We start from the raw sequence: 16195 nt of genomic DNA, 5'->3' as shown, positions 1-16195 counted from the left end.
TATGGATGAGATGGTTCAAGTGGCTGAGGAGTTCTATAGAGATTTATACAGTACCAGTGGCACCCACGACAATAATGGTAGAGAGAATAGTCTAGAGGAATTTGAAATCCCACAAGTAACGCCGGAAGAAGTAAAGAAAGCCTTTGGAACTATGCAAAGGGCGAAGGCAGCTGGGGAGGATCAGGTAACAGGAGATTTGTTGAAGGATGGTGGGCAGATTGTTCTAGAAAAACTGGCCACCCTGTATACGCAATGCCTCATGACTTCAAGCGTACAGGAATCTTCGAAAAACGCTAACATAATCCTAATCCATCAGAAAGGGGACGCCAAAGACTTGAAAAATTATAGACCGATCAGCTTACTGTCCGTTGCCTACAAAGTATTTACTAAGGTAATTGCAAATAGAATCAGGAACACCTTAGACTTCCATCAACCAAAGGACCAGGCAGGATTCCGTAAAGGCTACTCAACAATAGACCATATTCACACTATCAATCAGGTGATAGAGAAATGTGCAGAATAAAATCAACCCTTATATATAGCTTTCATTGATTACAAGAAAGCGTTTGATTCAGTCGAAACCTCAGCAGTCATGGAGGCATTATGGAATCAGGGTGTAGACGAGCCGTATGTAAAAATAATGAAAGATATCTATAGCGGCTCCACAGCCACCGCAGTCCTCCATAAAGAAAGCAACAAAATCCCAATAAAGAAAGGCGTCAGGCAGCGAGATACGATCTCTCCAATGCTATTCACAGCGTGTTTACAGGAGGTATTCAGAGACCTGGTTTGGGAAGAATTGGGGAGAAGAGTTAATGGAGAATACCTTAGTAACTTGCGATTCGCTGATGATATTGCCTTGCTTAGTAACTCAGGGGACCAACTGCAATGCATGCTCACTGACCTGGAGAGGCAAAGCAGAATGGTGGGTCTAAAAATTAATCTGCAGAAAACTAAAGTAATGTTTAACAGTCTCAGAAGAGAACAGCAGTTTACAATAGGTAGCGAGGCACTGGAAGTGGTAAGGGAATACATCTACTTAGGACAGGTAGTGACTGCAGATCCGGATCATGAGACTGAAATAATCAGAAGAATAAGAATGGGCTGGGGTGAGTTTGGCAAGCATTCTCAGATCATGAACAGCAGGTTGCCATTATCCCTCAAGAGAAAAGTGTATAACCAGCTGTGTCTTACCAGTACTCATGTACGGGGCAGAAACTTGGAGGGTTACGAAAAGGGTTCTACTTAAATTGAGGACGATGCAACAAGCTATGGAAAGAAGAATGACAGGTGTAACGTTAAGGAATAAGAAAAGAGCAGATTGGGTGAGGGAACAAACGCGAGTTAATGACATCTTAATTGAAATCAAGAAAAAGAAATGGGGGGCATGGGCGGGACATGTAATGAGGAGGGAAAATAACCGATGGTCATTAAGGGTTACGGACTGGATTCCAAGGGAAGGGAAGTGTAGCAGGGGGCGGCAGAAAGTTAGGTGGGCGGATGAGATTAAGAAGTTTGCAGGGACAACATGGCCACAATTAGTACAGAACAGAGGTAGTTGGAGAAATATGGAAGAGGCATTTGCCCTGCAGTGGGTGTAACCAGGCTGATGATGATGATTATCCAATTGGTACAAACACCTGTCTACCCTATATATGAGGGATTGCAGCTAAATTAATCTTAATGAACAATGCCCATTCGACATGACTGCGAAATTGTTTGTGTGCATTACATAACACCCATCAATACTGTTTCTGTGGTATAGGCTTACTTGATAAAATGAGGCTTCAAAATGCTCTGGGACGCTGCATTTGAAAAGTCATCCAATTTTTCCTTTGGATACTATGTGATTGCAGCCATGCAGCTTTATTTGCTATATTTTACTGGTATGCCTTTTTGTAAACAATAATCATTGATGTATTGGAGAACATTGCTATTTAAGACAAGTTGCATCATGCGATACCTTCAAGTGTGCACAAGCATTTTCACATGGCCCACAAAGCTAATTCTCTTGCGCAGTTGGCCCGATTACCTTGGTATAAATATTCATTGCCATTGAGCTACTTAGAAACTGAGCCAAGTTTTCTTTTCAAGAATAGCAGTAAGCTAACAGTCATGATTTGGCAGCTTACCGCCACATGTGAAACATGTATGCAGCAAGAAATGAGGACTATTGCTATATTTTTCATCAGAAACAACCCCTGCAGCACATTTGGGTGTTTTGAATGACAGTAAATCTGTTCACAACTGATGAAAAATTATGTAGAAATCATCAAATATGAATGTCAAAGTAAACGAATAGCTCTGATTCCGCTGCGCCATCTGCTAAAAACAATGACACCAAAATTTATTGCATATACCCGCAAGACTTTGAAACTGTTGTGCTTGAGGCTTTCATGAGTGTTCAAGCTCTCCAGCCCAGCACGTGTAGACGATGTCACGAAAGCTTTGGTGCATGTTCTAGCATGGTGGCTGGGATCAGTCAATTGGTGCATCGGATGCTCATCACGTAATGGTCACAGGAGGCTACTAATTCGTTAGAATTTTTCTTAATCAGGTGCTGTGATCTGGTAACTGCAATGAAACCAGATGCCAGACAATAATGCAACAATGTAAGCTTTTGGGGAGAAGGCCCACTCAAAGGTGAAGGAACAGTCTGTGGGCTGGCCGTCATCAGAAGGACCTGCGCTGGCTGCAAGCCAGTTGCGAGGCCTCCACGAGTCGAATCCAGCTCGCAGGCTGTAGTTTGGATTCCCCTACTTTAGACATTGAAGACACTGACAGGTTCTTTATTGAATATTGCACTAAGCCTGAACTTCACACAAGCACAATGATTTTTCACTTGGAAAAGAAGGTTGATAGTGGAGGGGTGAATTAATAAAAAATCCCTGCAGAAACCACTGAAGATAATTACCTAAGTGAAAAGCCGAGCCTGCTGTCGATGGCCGTTGACTACACTATTTTCTGTAGGCAGAGAAATGTGACATAAAGACAGAATGGACCAAGCATCTACACCTTTGGACTCCAAAAAGCTCTCCTGCAAGAGCATGTATATCTCAAAGAGCTATTAAGCATTCGGTGACAAATGCAGCTTGTAACACTCCTTTCCCATCACTAGTTTCTCCCTTCTATGATGACAGTGTCTGCCTCTCTTAGAGCAACAGAGGCGCTGGCCTCACCTATCGAGGAACCAAACAGTGAACACTTTGTCCTCTTCCGAACTCCGACGCTCATGCACTGCCCTTTCCCTCTGGCAAAGTAGCCAGCCGCTGGTGCCAAACCAAGCAAAACAGTAGCCGAAAAAAGCTATTCACTATAAAATGGCAAGGGGATGCAGCCCACACCCTGGCACTATTTTTGTCAAGCTGGCTAAGTTCAGCAACCAGTAATTAGCTCTGGATGTAAACATTACAGTGAACCTCAAAACAACAAATGAAACGAGAAGGAAGCAGGATGTTATAAGCCAAAACCTCACACATCTATTTCTACTTAAACTAACACTGAAACTGTAATGGAATGACAATGATGTGAATTTCAATCATTTTAAGCATACTAATCAGTAAATAATTTCTCAAGCCCCTCAAGCAAGACTTATTTTCAAATGTTCTAAAACAATGTGAACAACATGAAGACCGACTCATAAAATAAGAGAATTTGAAAAATTGCCTTACCAAGGACAGGGTCAACTGCTTGTTTTGCCAGCTTGCGTAGTGCAGCAGCAAAACTTGAGGTGCGGGTAGCACTAAGTGCCAAGCTTGTGTGGCTTGGCTTTGTAGCAGCTGGTTGCAGGGGTGGTGGCTTCCCGCCTGGTGGTGGGAAACCTGCCAAGGAAAATATGCAATAAATGTGCAGATAAAACAGTGGACCATTGAAAAAGGATGCAAAAAGCATTTTCACACAGTAAACTAGCACTAATGCATGCACAGGCCTGTCAGCTTCAAATGTAAAAGCAATTCTTTCAGAAAAAATAAACTGACGCTACATACTAATGTAGTCCTGTATAAAAATTTTTAAATCGGTCAGTTGCTGTGTATTTAGTGATATAATCTGCCCCATGTATTGACATCATCACTGTAGTAGTTCTGCTAATCTAGGTGGAAGGTGAGCAATGTGCACATCATTCATGCATAGTCTCCATCACACGCACTGCCTAGTAAAAGACAGTCTTACCCTGGCATTTTCATGGTTAGCATGCTACACTCCCCTTGGGCTGACACCAGTTTGTATTCTTATGCCAGACACTCAAGGAAGCAGCATGTCTATGCAGCATTGATGCAGCAGAATGCATAAGTCCTGGTGTTTAGCTTTAAGAATTAAAAACATTTGTGTGGAGGAAACCTCAGCATATAAACAAAAGAGGGAGAAAGCTGTTTTACACAGTCAATTAAATATACTGTTTCCTAAACACCAGACTGGTCAGCACAAAAGCACAAACAGCACAGTCAAGACTAAGCAGACTGTTTTTTTGTGCCATTCCTGAGTGCAGTTTCACCCAGCAAAGTAGTTGCTTCCATCACATTTCACAAACACTTCTACAACAATCTAGTGCTAGTCCAGCCAGTTTAGGATCTGGAGTAACTTTTAAATCATAAAAACAAATTCTGGAGCAGTTTAGGAGCCACCATACCAGCCTTTTGGAGCAGTTTATGAGGAGCGAAATTGGCCTGCTTGTAAAACTGGGAACTGTACAGCAGTTATGAGCTCGGTGCAGTCATTTGGTACACCTTATTATTACTGCAGAACCATAAATGCTGCTCAACATAAAAGGAAGACACAAGGCAAACAGTCAGCAGCAGCAAGTTAAGCTTGTTTTCCCACGGACTGTATAACACGCACCGTATGTTGCAAATAGACTTTTATTTGGGTAGATAAGAAACTTTTGCAAACAATCGCATAACATTTTATAGACTAGCGAGAACAAGACCATGTGGCCAGACGTAATACCGACAAAAAATTACAACTGCGCTGAAGTAATTTGCCATTCGCCATAACCAAAAAGTTATGGCAAATGTTTTATGTGCATTCCAAATGACACATGCACTTTGACATGCTTTACCAGAATACACAAAATGTGTGCTGCACTTATTAATGATGCTTGAAGCTATGACACGAGAATAAGGTGTTTCTATCATTGGCGTCTGGAACAAGCTGCCACAATATTGTAGGTCACAAAGGTGGCGATGGCGGTTGTGAACAACGTTAGTACCATGCCATACACTCACTTCCATTGCAAGGTGGTTTGATGGTTTTCCAAGTGTACCGTAGCCTCTGCGAACAGCTATGGGTCGATGTGTAACTTTAGCTGCTGACGCCTGACCAACCCGACAAAGCAGCACCTATTAGGCCAAACAGTTTAGGCAATGTGTCCGTGGCGAAAATTTGACATTGGCCAATGTGATAATGGCCGCAAGCTATCGCAGAAAACTTGCTGCAAATATGCACGGATGAGTGGCTAATCGACGATCTGCTCCAAGATCACACGTATAAGCTTTTGATGGCCATTGGAGCGCCATTTGTGTCCGTAGGCAGCCACACTACCACGAGCACATGTAGAAGTTTGTTTGTGAGCATGCTTAAGATTACTAGCTGAGAGAAAGATCCAGGGTTCATACAAAACATTTGACTCAAAATTCAAGGATATTTCAAGGATCTCAAGGATGCTAAAGACCGAAATTCAAAAAGGAGGAAACAAACCTTATTCGTATGCATACACCAAAAAATGGCAAAATCTCCTTTTCAGCTGCAAAAAATTGCAGCTAAGCCGCTGCAGAGTTAGACACACGATTCAAGCTTTTCAGGCCACTTTTTAAAATTGGCCTACGCATTGTAAGAATGTCAATCGCCTACTGGCATGATGGTTAATAGTGTATGGCTTCAACCAAAGATACTTGTCACGTGAAAGCCACATGGGTGAAACTTCTAGCATATTTGGGTAATCGAAATCGGGCTCTCTAAGTAAATTTGGTAGGTATATTCGGATTACTATCTTCTAGCAGGGAACGCCCCAAGCTGGTCTCACCTCGAGACAGGAGCGCGCACAAGATCTGGCAAAGATCGCTCACATGATACGACTGTCTTCCAGCGACAGGCAGCCGTCGCCGCATGTTCCAAGGTGGTGGTGGGTGACAGCACTGCTGCACTCGCGCATTTGTGTAAGTCGCCTCCGTGTCTGGTTTTGACTTTCTTCGCCCTAAAAGTTGGCACCCATTCAGCTGGCATGCTCTCCCTCCCATGTGGATCGAGATAGACTCCAGATCTGTATGCTCAAATTCCGAGAATGAGGCTACCAACCAAATATTGCTATTACTTTCCACTACACATTTCTTGAGCCTAGAGTTCGGAAATGGAGCCATGATGGTGGCAGTGTGAACGAACTAGCAAAACAACAAGATGGTGGCAGGCTTGGTCGCTTGATGTGGCGTTGCCTAGCTACACGACGGCAACAGTGATTTAAACAAGCCTGTCATTGGTGGCTGTGGACATGCCACATTGCTATCGTTTGAGACACTCTTAAAAAAAAATTTAAAAATATCTAGGACTGCTTTTCAACAGGCTTTGCCCACGGCACAGCCCCTATGCAGTTTATTTTGAATGTTCAAAAGTCGCCCCCAAGACCATCAAGTAATTCAAGGAGCACATTTATTTTCAAGGAGTTTTAAGGGCTCTTGAATCTGTTTTTCAAAATTCAACAGTTTTCAAAGACTTCAAGGGGGTGCATGACAACTGAAGTTCCAAAATCTGTACGCAAATGCATGAATCTGTGTGCATGACCACGCATATCAGCTACGATCTGCGTGCCTTATTCCGGTGGCCAATCGGCCCTATCTTCACGTATGTTATGGTATTTTCTATGTATATATACATTGTGATCTCTTTTAATGGAAACAGAATTTTTTTAAATATGATTTAACCGATGTATTGATGCTTTCTTCGCTATTTGTTCTTTCACTATGGTGCACAGTAGTAAGCGTCACTGTCCGTTTATAATTAACAAGGGTTAGTTAATTAACTTTTCAATTGCTGGTCTTATCGCTAACGTTGCAAAGACAGTATTGGAGCAGCACGCCGCAGGCGGCAAACGCAATTTACGAGGTTTAAGAAACGCCATCCGTTGGCGAAACATTCGCTAACGAAAAGTTCGTCTTTTGTCTATCCTATACCGGCCAGGGCGTCCAAACAGCGCTGGGAGCACTGCCCGCATTTATTCTTAACGCCGTCATAACCTAGCGCAGCTCGCAGCGATGACCTGCAAAAGCGTCCAACCCATAATCGGGCGTTGTTACCTCGCGCTTCGGTAGGTCCCCGAGACACGACCTTCGCGAGATAAGACGCGCGCGCCAGGCGCTCAACCCGTTAACATAAAAAAAAGAGGGGGGGAACGAGGCTGGAAAATCACGTGGACAGATCCTCGTGCGCCGAGTTTCGGTATGACAGTGGCAAAAGACTGTGTGTGTGTGTGTGTGTGTGTGTGTGTGTGTGTGTGTGTGTGTGTGTGTGTGTGTGTGTGTGTGTGTGTGTGTGTGTGTGTGTGTGTGTGTGTGTGTGTGTGTGTGTGTGTGTGTGTGTGTGTGTGTGTGTGTGTGTGTGTGTGTGTGTGTGTGCGTGTGTGTGTGTGTTGATCGGCGAATATTTAACCATCGGATGGTGATTTTAAAAGCTCGTCATACCTTTGTCTCCCGTGGCGTCTTCCTCCAATATTCCTATTGCAATATTGGCGTCAGAACCAGTACCAGTAACTGAGTTAATTCACGAATCTTTGTAAATTACGAACGGACATTTACGGCTAGCAGGCCCGCGAAGCGGCCGCCAGGTGCTCCCTGTAGGTCCGTACGTGGGAGACGCCCGCTAAGTGCTAAACGCGTCCTGCAGGACCATAATAAAGTTTTCCAGTCCAGCTTACGGCTACCAACCATTTAGTGTCCGCCATCTGAAAGGAATAGTGAAGAAATCATCATTGCATCGGTTAAATGCTTTATTTTTTTGTTTTCATTAAAAAAGATCACACGATATAGTGCGCTGCTTTAGACGCCGTTTCTTCTTTGTCCGACCCCGACGGACCTCGTACAAACGCAGACCAAGCGTCGCGGAAACGCTGCGTGCAAGGAACCGACCTCGCCCAAGTTTTTCACCAAATATTCGAAAAAGTTAATATCACAGACAATCGAATCGCGAATTGAATTATTTGAATGTTCACTACTGGACTCGTACATTTGACACAACTAGTAAAAATGTTCCACTACCGTGCAAGCAGGCGAAAATAGCAGACTTTGGCGCAGTTGGCGCGAACGGCACTTGAGATAGCGCAGTCGGACCACATTTGAAAATTGAATAATTCAAGTGATTCAGGTATTTGCCTTCCTTCAGAGTTGACAACCTCTTAGGAACACAATTCAAGCTCAAAATGCGTTCAGGTAACTTGAGTGCTGCAGGTTGACTAACCATGTTTAATTGCAACGAAACATATATTCTCTTGGTCAACTACACAGGACAGTTGGGTATATCTTGATACCCTAGGGAAAAAAAAGCAACTTACCTTTCTTAAAGGAGTACTGATAGATATTTTTGAATTTGTAGGAAGTCTACCGTACACGCTTCTCGCATATATATAAATGACGACACATAGACAGATGTCTTAACCTGAAACAAAGTGTGTGTTCTATCATAGAGTTTCTCACTATAACATCTAAAGGGTAATCTGGCGCCACCGTCTATGTGAGTTTCTTAAGAGGGCACCGTGCCGTCATGGGAATGACGGTATATGTGTCTGCGAGGCTTGTGTTGGCTGGTGTTGTAAGAGGCTTCGTCTAAAACGTGGATATGGCTACGCAAATAACGCGTTCTCAAAGTAAAATCTTCATAAAATGTTTCCATTCACGCATATTACATCTTTACTCACCCGCAATGCCCGACCAAGCGAAGAAAAGCAAGAACAGACGACCAACTGTTTCACAGCGAGCGCGAACTTTGTCGTCTGTCCTCCAACTTTAGCGGCCTGCTGATACTTTTTACGTAACATGTAGTCGTACACACAATAACAAGTACTCATAGTTAAACAAAACATGTTTTCGCGTAATAATAAAGCTGAAACAGCTTTTCACGTGCTGTTTTAGCAGAAAATGAATCATTGTGACAGACGGAACGGTATTTGCCAAGCGCGTCTTCAAGGTTTGCTGTCTCTCCGAGAACGATGCCAATCCGAAGTCACAATATACCGGCATTCCCATGCATACCACAGCGCAGCAGCGCCAGATTTCCCTCTAGGTAATGTAGTGAGAAACTCTATGTGTTCTATAGAGTTTCATATTAATATAGCTAGAGGGAAATCTGGCGCTGCGATCGTTCAACCATCATGGGAATGATGGGAAGTACAGGCTTCGGATTGGCATTCTGTTGACTGGCGAACCAGTCTACAAGTATTTTTTGGGAGTTTCGGTTTCGCTCCAAGCGCAATTGCTATAACCTGCAGTGAGACATGGCAACGCAAAGCTCTCTGCCTTTGTTCTGTTGCTCGAAGTGACGACAGCGCGCTGGGCCAGCGGCTGGGACGATGTTTGTGTTGCGGTGTGGTGTCGAAGTCCTGACGAAAAAGCGACGGCATCGTAAACGTTTAAAGAACGTGTTTTGAGCGTTTGGACCTTGGTTTGTAAAGTGTGTTATGTTGGCGCTGTAGCGTTACATGCTTTATGAAACTTCAGAATAGGAAAAAGACGGTACTACTGATACAAGACATATACAGTTGTACCTATAGTGGCTTGACAATCAAATTTTATTGAGGGCTTCATTATGCATTGCTCGTTTATGTGCTCATTGAAATGCGTGTTTTAGGACTTTGAGAACACAAACTTACTTGTGGTAGGAAAGATTGCTGCTTCCTGGCTGTAGTCTAGTGTCGCAAAATGGGTACGCGCAAAGCCACGCTGTAACGCTTCGGAAGCGGTACGCCAATATAAAATATGATGAAGCATACTCGTAGGAGGCCACTAGCGTCCTAGCTAGCACTGCAGCAGATGTGCTTAAAAGTACTTGAAGACGTTCAGCAATCGTGATAGCCGACGCAACCTTTCGAAAGAGCGAGAGAGTTCGCAAGTGCCTGTCGTCTGCGAAAAAAGTCTCGCGTTTGCAGTGAGCAGGCCTCGTAGCGGACGACACTTCTAGCATTCCGCTCAAGAGCGCAACACTTCCTCACAATACAACATTATTATTTCCATAAATACTTGACGAGTATTTTTATATAAGTATATTCACGGTTGTTATTGCTGTTGCAAAAATAAATAAATAATCTCTGGCGTTAAATCGGGAACAGAATCGCACAAGAATGCCAACCCTGGTGTGTTCTGGTGATAAACTATAGTAAACCATGCTTCCATCTCATGATCATACGAAGTTTATGTAGCGTGTTGTACATTACATAACATACTGCAGAAATAAAATTAGATTTTGCGCGATAATATTTGAGTATAGCTTAGTTTACTGCGCCGCACGCAAACGCCACTAGTCTAAAGATCGAAGTCAATCCGAAGCCTGTACTTCCCATCATTCCCATTTAGGTTGAGGCATAGAGTTTCTCACTACATTACCTAGAGGGAAATCTGGCGCTGCTGCGCTGTGGTAAGCATGGGAATGCCGGTATATTGTGGATTCGGATTGGCATCGTTCTCGTAGAGACAGGACACCTTGAAGACGCGCTTGGCAAGTACCGTTCCGTCTGTCACCATGATTCATTTTCTACTAGAACAGCACGTGAAAAGCTGTTTTAGCTTTATTATTACGCGAAAACATGTTTTGTTTAACTATGAGAAGTTGTTATTGTGTGTACGACTACATGTTACGTAAAAAGTATCAGCGGGCCGCTAAAGTTGGAGGACAGACGACAAGGTTCGCGCTCGCTTTGAAACAGTTGGTCGTCTATTCTTGCTTTTCTTCGCTTCGTCATGCGCTGTGGGTGAGTAAAGATGTAATATGCGTGAATGGAAACATTTTATGAAGATTTTACTTTGAGAACGCGTTATTTGCGTAGCCATATCCACGTTTTAGACGGAGCCTCTTACAACACCAGCCAACACGAGCCTCGCAGACACATATACCGTCATTCCCATGACGGCACGGTGCCCCCTTAAGAAACTCCCATAGACGGTGGCGCCAGATTACCCTCTAGGTGTTATAGTGAGAAACTCTATGGGTTGAGGCAACGCTCATGAGAGCCCACGTAGACACTAGCGCCGCATTTCCCTCTAGGGTATTTATTTAGAAACTCTATGGTGTGTTCCAATGCAGTCTACGTAGACAGCTTTGAGGCCAAGTAATGGAACGCGTTTCGAGCCGTCTGGAACCTGGAAGACGCTTCTGCGACATGGGACGCCACCTCGCGGCGATGAGGAAAAAGTTCAGAAAAGCACATATAATTTCTGTGTTTTAAGTATTTGCGCCTGCAAACCAATGAAAAATACGACGCAGCTTATATTAACGGCGTAAGATAGCGTGTTTACGTTTTCTTGTGCGCGGACAACCTTCCTGCAGGCTTTGCAAGCGACCTGCACAGCCGCCACCTTGTTTTTGGTCAGGAAAGTAGCCTACATCGTTTTTTACTTCGATGCTGTCTTCGCGAAGCTGTTTACTTTGATGTCTACGTGAGAAGTAGTGAGAGGATAGTGGGTCCAACGAGGGCTCCGAGCTGAGGCATTTTTTATTGAAAATCCAGATGGCGTAACCGTCGCCTTCTCCTGAACTCCACGACCGCACGCGTCGGAGCCGCCGCCGGCTGCATCGGAGTCCGAGCGTGCCGAACAGAAGCACGGCCGCGCTCGAACGCAGCGTTGCAGTTGTGTTCGAGCATGACCGCAATCAGATGGATCGCGTTTCTAGTTCGCTTTCCTTTTTAAATCTTTGTGTGTGTTTTCACTGTGTCGTGAGAAAACGAAATTCAGAGCTCATATTGCGAAGAAATCAGTGGCGTACCACTATTTTTTGATTGGGGGGGGGGTCAAACCACAAACAAGCTGATCTCTCTCTCTCTCTCTCTCTCTCTCTCTCTCTCTCTATATATATATATATATATATATATATATATATATATATATATATATATATATATATATGTGTGTGTGTGTGTGTGTGTGTGTGTGTGTGTGTTACGACTATTACAATTAGTGAAAGAGCTTGGAAATGCGTCTGTCAGTTACACTTATTTTTAACAGACATAGACCTATTTATCAATCAGACGTGGTGAACCATGGGGGACCGAAAAAATATTTCAATTTCCTTTATTTCTTGCAACTATCTAAAATCTCAAGATGATACATGGACAAAAGGCAATGAGTGCCTCACAGAGGTCCTGGATCCCGCCCAGTACTAGCAGTACAGCGCACATAAAAAATGCGCTTTTGCTACAATTTTAACCATTAAACAAAGAATTGCACTTGATGTTTAAGTCTACATCATAAATGTATCTATAGCTTACGTAAATTGTCAAGGTTATAGGCAATGAATCAACATAAATTACTTGTAATATTCACAAGAAAAAAAGGCAGCAGATGTGTGCGACCTTGTGAGAATTTACAACCCGATTTCCAGCGAAGTTGTCTCTTTCGAACAGTTGCAATAAAAGCAAGTTTCTTTTGACTATATCGCATATATATATATATATATATATATATATATATATATATATATATATATATATATATATATATATATATATATATATATATATGACTTCCGTTTGAAGCTGTGCCCACAAGTACTGCTTTGGAGGCCATCTTGCTGGAAATTTTTAAAAAGTCGGTAATTCATCAGCACACGTTACTTCGCCATAACATTCACTATGGTGTCCTACCTTCATCCCTGTCCATGAAATACATGGAGCATGTATGTCAGGCAGGATCAAAATTTCCAGCTCCACAACCCTGGCCAAAATGAAACGTGGCACTGCAACCGGAGGGGACAAAATTACAGTCACGCTCCTGGCAAACCTGCCGGACTCGACTTACAATTCACTACTGAAGTGCCCCTGCCTCTCGACTGGAAGACAGCACTTGCCACCTTTATTCCTAAACCTGGCAAAGCCGTGACCACGAACAACCTGCGCCCCATCTCTCTCACCTCTTGTGTGGGCGACGGAGACGATGATGCGGGACCGGTTGCCTACTTTCATGGAAGACCACAACACATTTGACAACACAATGTTCGGGTTTCGCCTACACAAATCCGCACAAGATGTCCTCCTCCAATTTAATCGGAAAGTCCTAGACCCCAGTGAATGCCCTCATAACGACAAGGTGGTCCTGGCCTTGGACCTTAAGGGAGCATTCGACAATGTCACTCATGAAATCATCTTAACTCATCTCTCTCAAACCAACTGCGGGCGTAACGCTTTTCAGTACGTCTTACAATTTCTAACAGAGAGACGCGCATACTTGCGCATACAGGACACCGAACACGGCCCGTACACTATAGGTTCTAGAGGTACACCACAGGGCGTTGTCCTCTCCCCCCTATTGTTCAACCTGGCCATGAACAACTTGTCTGTCCAGATGGAGGCTGTCCCCGGGGTGCAATATAAACTCTACGTGGACGACATCACCATCTGGGCCACGCAAGGCTCTGGGAGACATGCAGGCCAACCTGCAGCAAGTGGCGACCATAGTGGACCGATATGATCACGCTTGCGGCCTCCAATGCTCCCCCCAAAAGTACGAATTCGTGCATCTGCGCCCCTCGCGCAAATGCACGTGCAAAATTGCTCTCTCTCTCTCTCTCTCTCTCTCTCTCTAGAGTATGGTCAAATCCCCGAACAACCTGAGATTAGAATCCTCGGACTTTTCGTCAACCAAAACCGCCGCGCGGTCCGACACAACACTAGGGAAGCTACGGCAGGTGGGGGACCAGATGGGCCGCATGGTCCGCCGGCTTTCCAACAAGCGCGGGGGCCTCAGATGCTAAGATGCCTTGCGGCTGGCCAATGCATTTGTAAATAGTCAAATTTTGTATTCGACTCCACACCTCCATCTCCGCAAGCATGAGGAGGACGCCTTTGAGGTCATCCTCCGAAAGATAGTTAAAGGGACACCAAAGGCAAATATTCAGTGAATCTAAAGTGGTAGATTAGCGCTTGAGAATCTCTAAGGCGTCAATATTATCGCGAACAGAGGCCTGATAATCGAGAAACTGAAGTAAACGCAGGACATGATTAGAGACTCCCCCGGGATATTCAAGTACTTGCCCAATGACGAAAACACTCCTGTTATATTTTGTCACTAGTACTCAACCACTCGTTGCAAGAAATAGCATTGTATTGTATTACAAGACGAAATAAAATGCTACTTGTCCAGTTCTATTTCATATTTAGAAAAAAACTAACTGAAATTACCCTTGTCAACGACGCGGGCGGTCGAAAGGATTCGTTTTCGCTCGACTCTGCGCCACCCACGCTTTCGCGTTTCAGTAGTTTCATTATCGCCGAGTGCTGCGCTGGTTTTGCTGGCTCACGAAAACGCACAAACTGCAAGTAGCAGAGAATTAAACTTCCATGTTACGTCGCGGGATGCCCAAACGGCCTACGCCACTTGATCAAAAAGCAGCTGTAGTGGCGAATCCTCCGCTCTGTCTTGGTTCGATGCCGCCGTCTGTCGGGCGCCGTTTTACTAAACGACGGCCGCAAAGGGTGGCGATGGCGTATGCAACGTCACCACTCCCCCGGTCGGGTAGCGAGGGATATGAATTTCGAAAAAGGTATTCGGACCCTTCCGATGCAATTTTATCGTAAACTAAATCCTTTCTTGGCCCGAAACAAGCGTTACGAGGTTTCTGGAATGTTATTTAAATAGTCTACGTGGACTTAGTATTTGCCTTTAGTGTCCCTCTAAGCGGTCTCTTGGATCTCCCGGTCAGCACTCTAACCAGCGCCTTCTGGGCGTGGGGATGGCGAATACTTATCAGGAGCTCAAGGAAGCTCATCTTATCAACCAAATCACACGTCTTTCTCAGACATTGTCGGGTCGCAGCCTCCTTGCTCGACATGCCCGACTACACCTCCAACCTCTCAGACAGATAGAAGAGCGCGTACGAACGCCACAAGAATGGCGCTATGCCCTGCACGTGCGCCCTCTTCCCCAGAAGATGACATGCACATACCACGATGACAGACGCCTGGCTCGGGCGGAGGCCCTGGCACGCCATCACAACTCCAAACCCGGCGTTTTCTACGTGGACGCCTCCGGACCACACCATGGGGGATGGTTTACGGCCGCTGTCGTCCACGAAGGCAAAACAGTTAACGGCCTTAGCTTTCGCGCTAGGGACATAATATATGCGGAAGAAGTCGCCATCGCGTTGGCTGCTTCCGATTCTCGCTCTCAAACTATCATTACCTACTCGTGAGGGGCCTGTCGGAACTACGAACAGGGTCAGATTTCATTCCTGGCCTATTGCATCCTTCAATCTAGCTGCCAAACCGGGGACCCCCAACCCTGATACTTCGTTTGGGCTCCTACTCACATGGGATTAGAGGGAAATGAGACGGCGGACGCTGCCGCCCGCGCGCTTTCTCACCGGGCTCTTTTCTTCTCTGAGCCCGCCGATCAGGACTTTATCACCAACCCCATCTACTAGTTTACAGAAATTACAACCTATTATCAATCTGGCCACAAACTCTACTCCCGCCCGTGTAGAGGCCTCAAAACGGAGGAGGAGCGCCTCCTGATCCGCCTCTTTACCAACACTATGCTGTGCCCGGCGGCTCTCACAACATTTCGATCCGGCCTTTACCGGAGCTTGCCCGCACTGTGCAGAGAAGTCCTCGGACCTCCACCACATGGCGTGGGCTTGCCCATCCAACCCTGTTTTGCTCCCTTACTACCGGGAGGACTGGGAGGCTGCCTTGCTTGGCTGCTCAGACCTACGGGCATGAAAGGCCCTAGTTAAGCGCGCTCAGGTGGCGGCTACCGCCACTGGGGTACCGTACTAGGGTCTCCACCTAGTGTTTGTTAGGGGCGGCCCCTTCAGGGTCGTCCCAAGCATACTTCCTAGTGTATTTTATACGACCACTAAAAGCTTTTCACCACAACCACCACAGCAATACTAAGCAAAAGGATATAATCGCAATGTCTCATCGCATTACCGTTGCCGAAGTCATGTTGAAATAAGTTCATAATGAACTTCGCAAACTGGGCCGTGAGGTCGAATCAGCTGCTTTTACCGG

General features: G+C 45.0%; 1 protein-coding gene across 1 annotated transcript in view; it reads right to left on the bottom strand.

Annotated features, from left to right (window-relative positions):
* The window catches only part of LOC142558914 (uncharacterized), a 195028-nt gene that overhangs the window by 79983 nt on the left and 98850 nt on the right, over positions 1 to 16195 (bottom strand). The window contains exon 3 of the mRNA XM_075670811.1: positions 3672 to 3821. Within this exon, the coding sequence (XP_075526926.1) occupies positions 3672 to 3821 (150 nt within the window). The remainder of the gene's footprint in view (positions 1 to 3671; positions 3822 to 16195) is intronic.

Source organism: Dermacentor variabilis, chromosome 1 (genome assembly GCF_050947875.1).
Source record: "Dermacentor variabilis isolate Ectoservices chromosome 1, ASM5094787v1, whole genome shotgun sequence".
Taxonomy (NCBI): domain Eukaryota; kingdom Metazoa; phylum Arthropoda; class Arachnida; order Ixodida; family Ixodidae; genus Dermacentor; species Dermacentor variabilis.
Note: the sequence above shows the minus strand (reverse complement) of the source record. Positions and strands in the feature narration are given on the sequence as shown.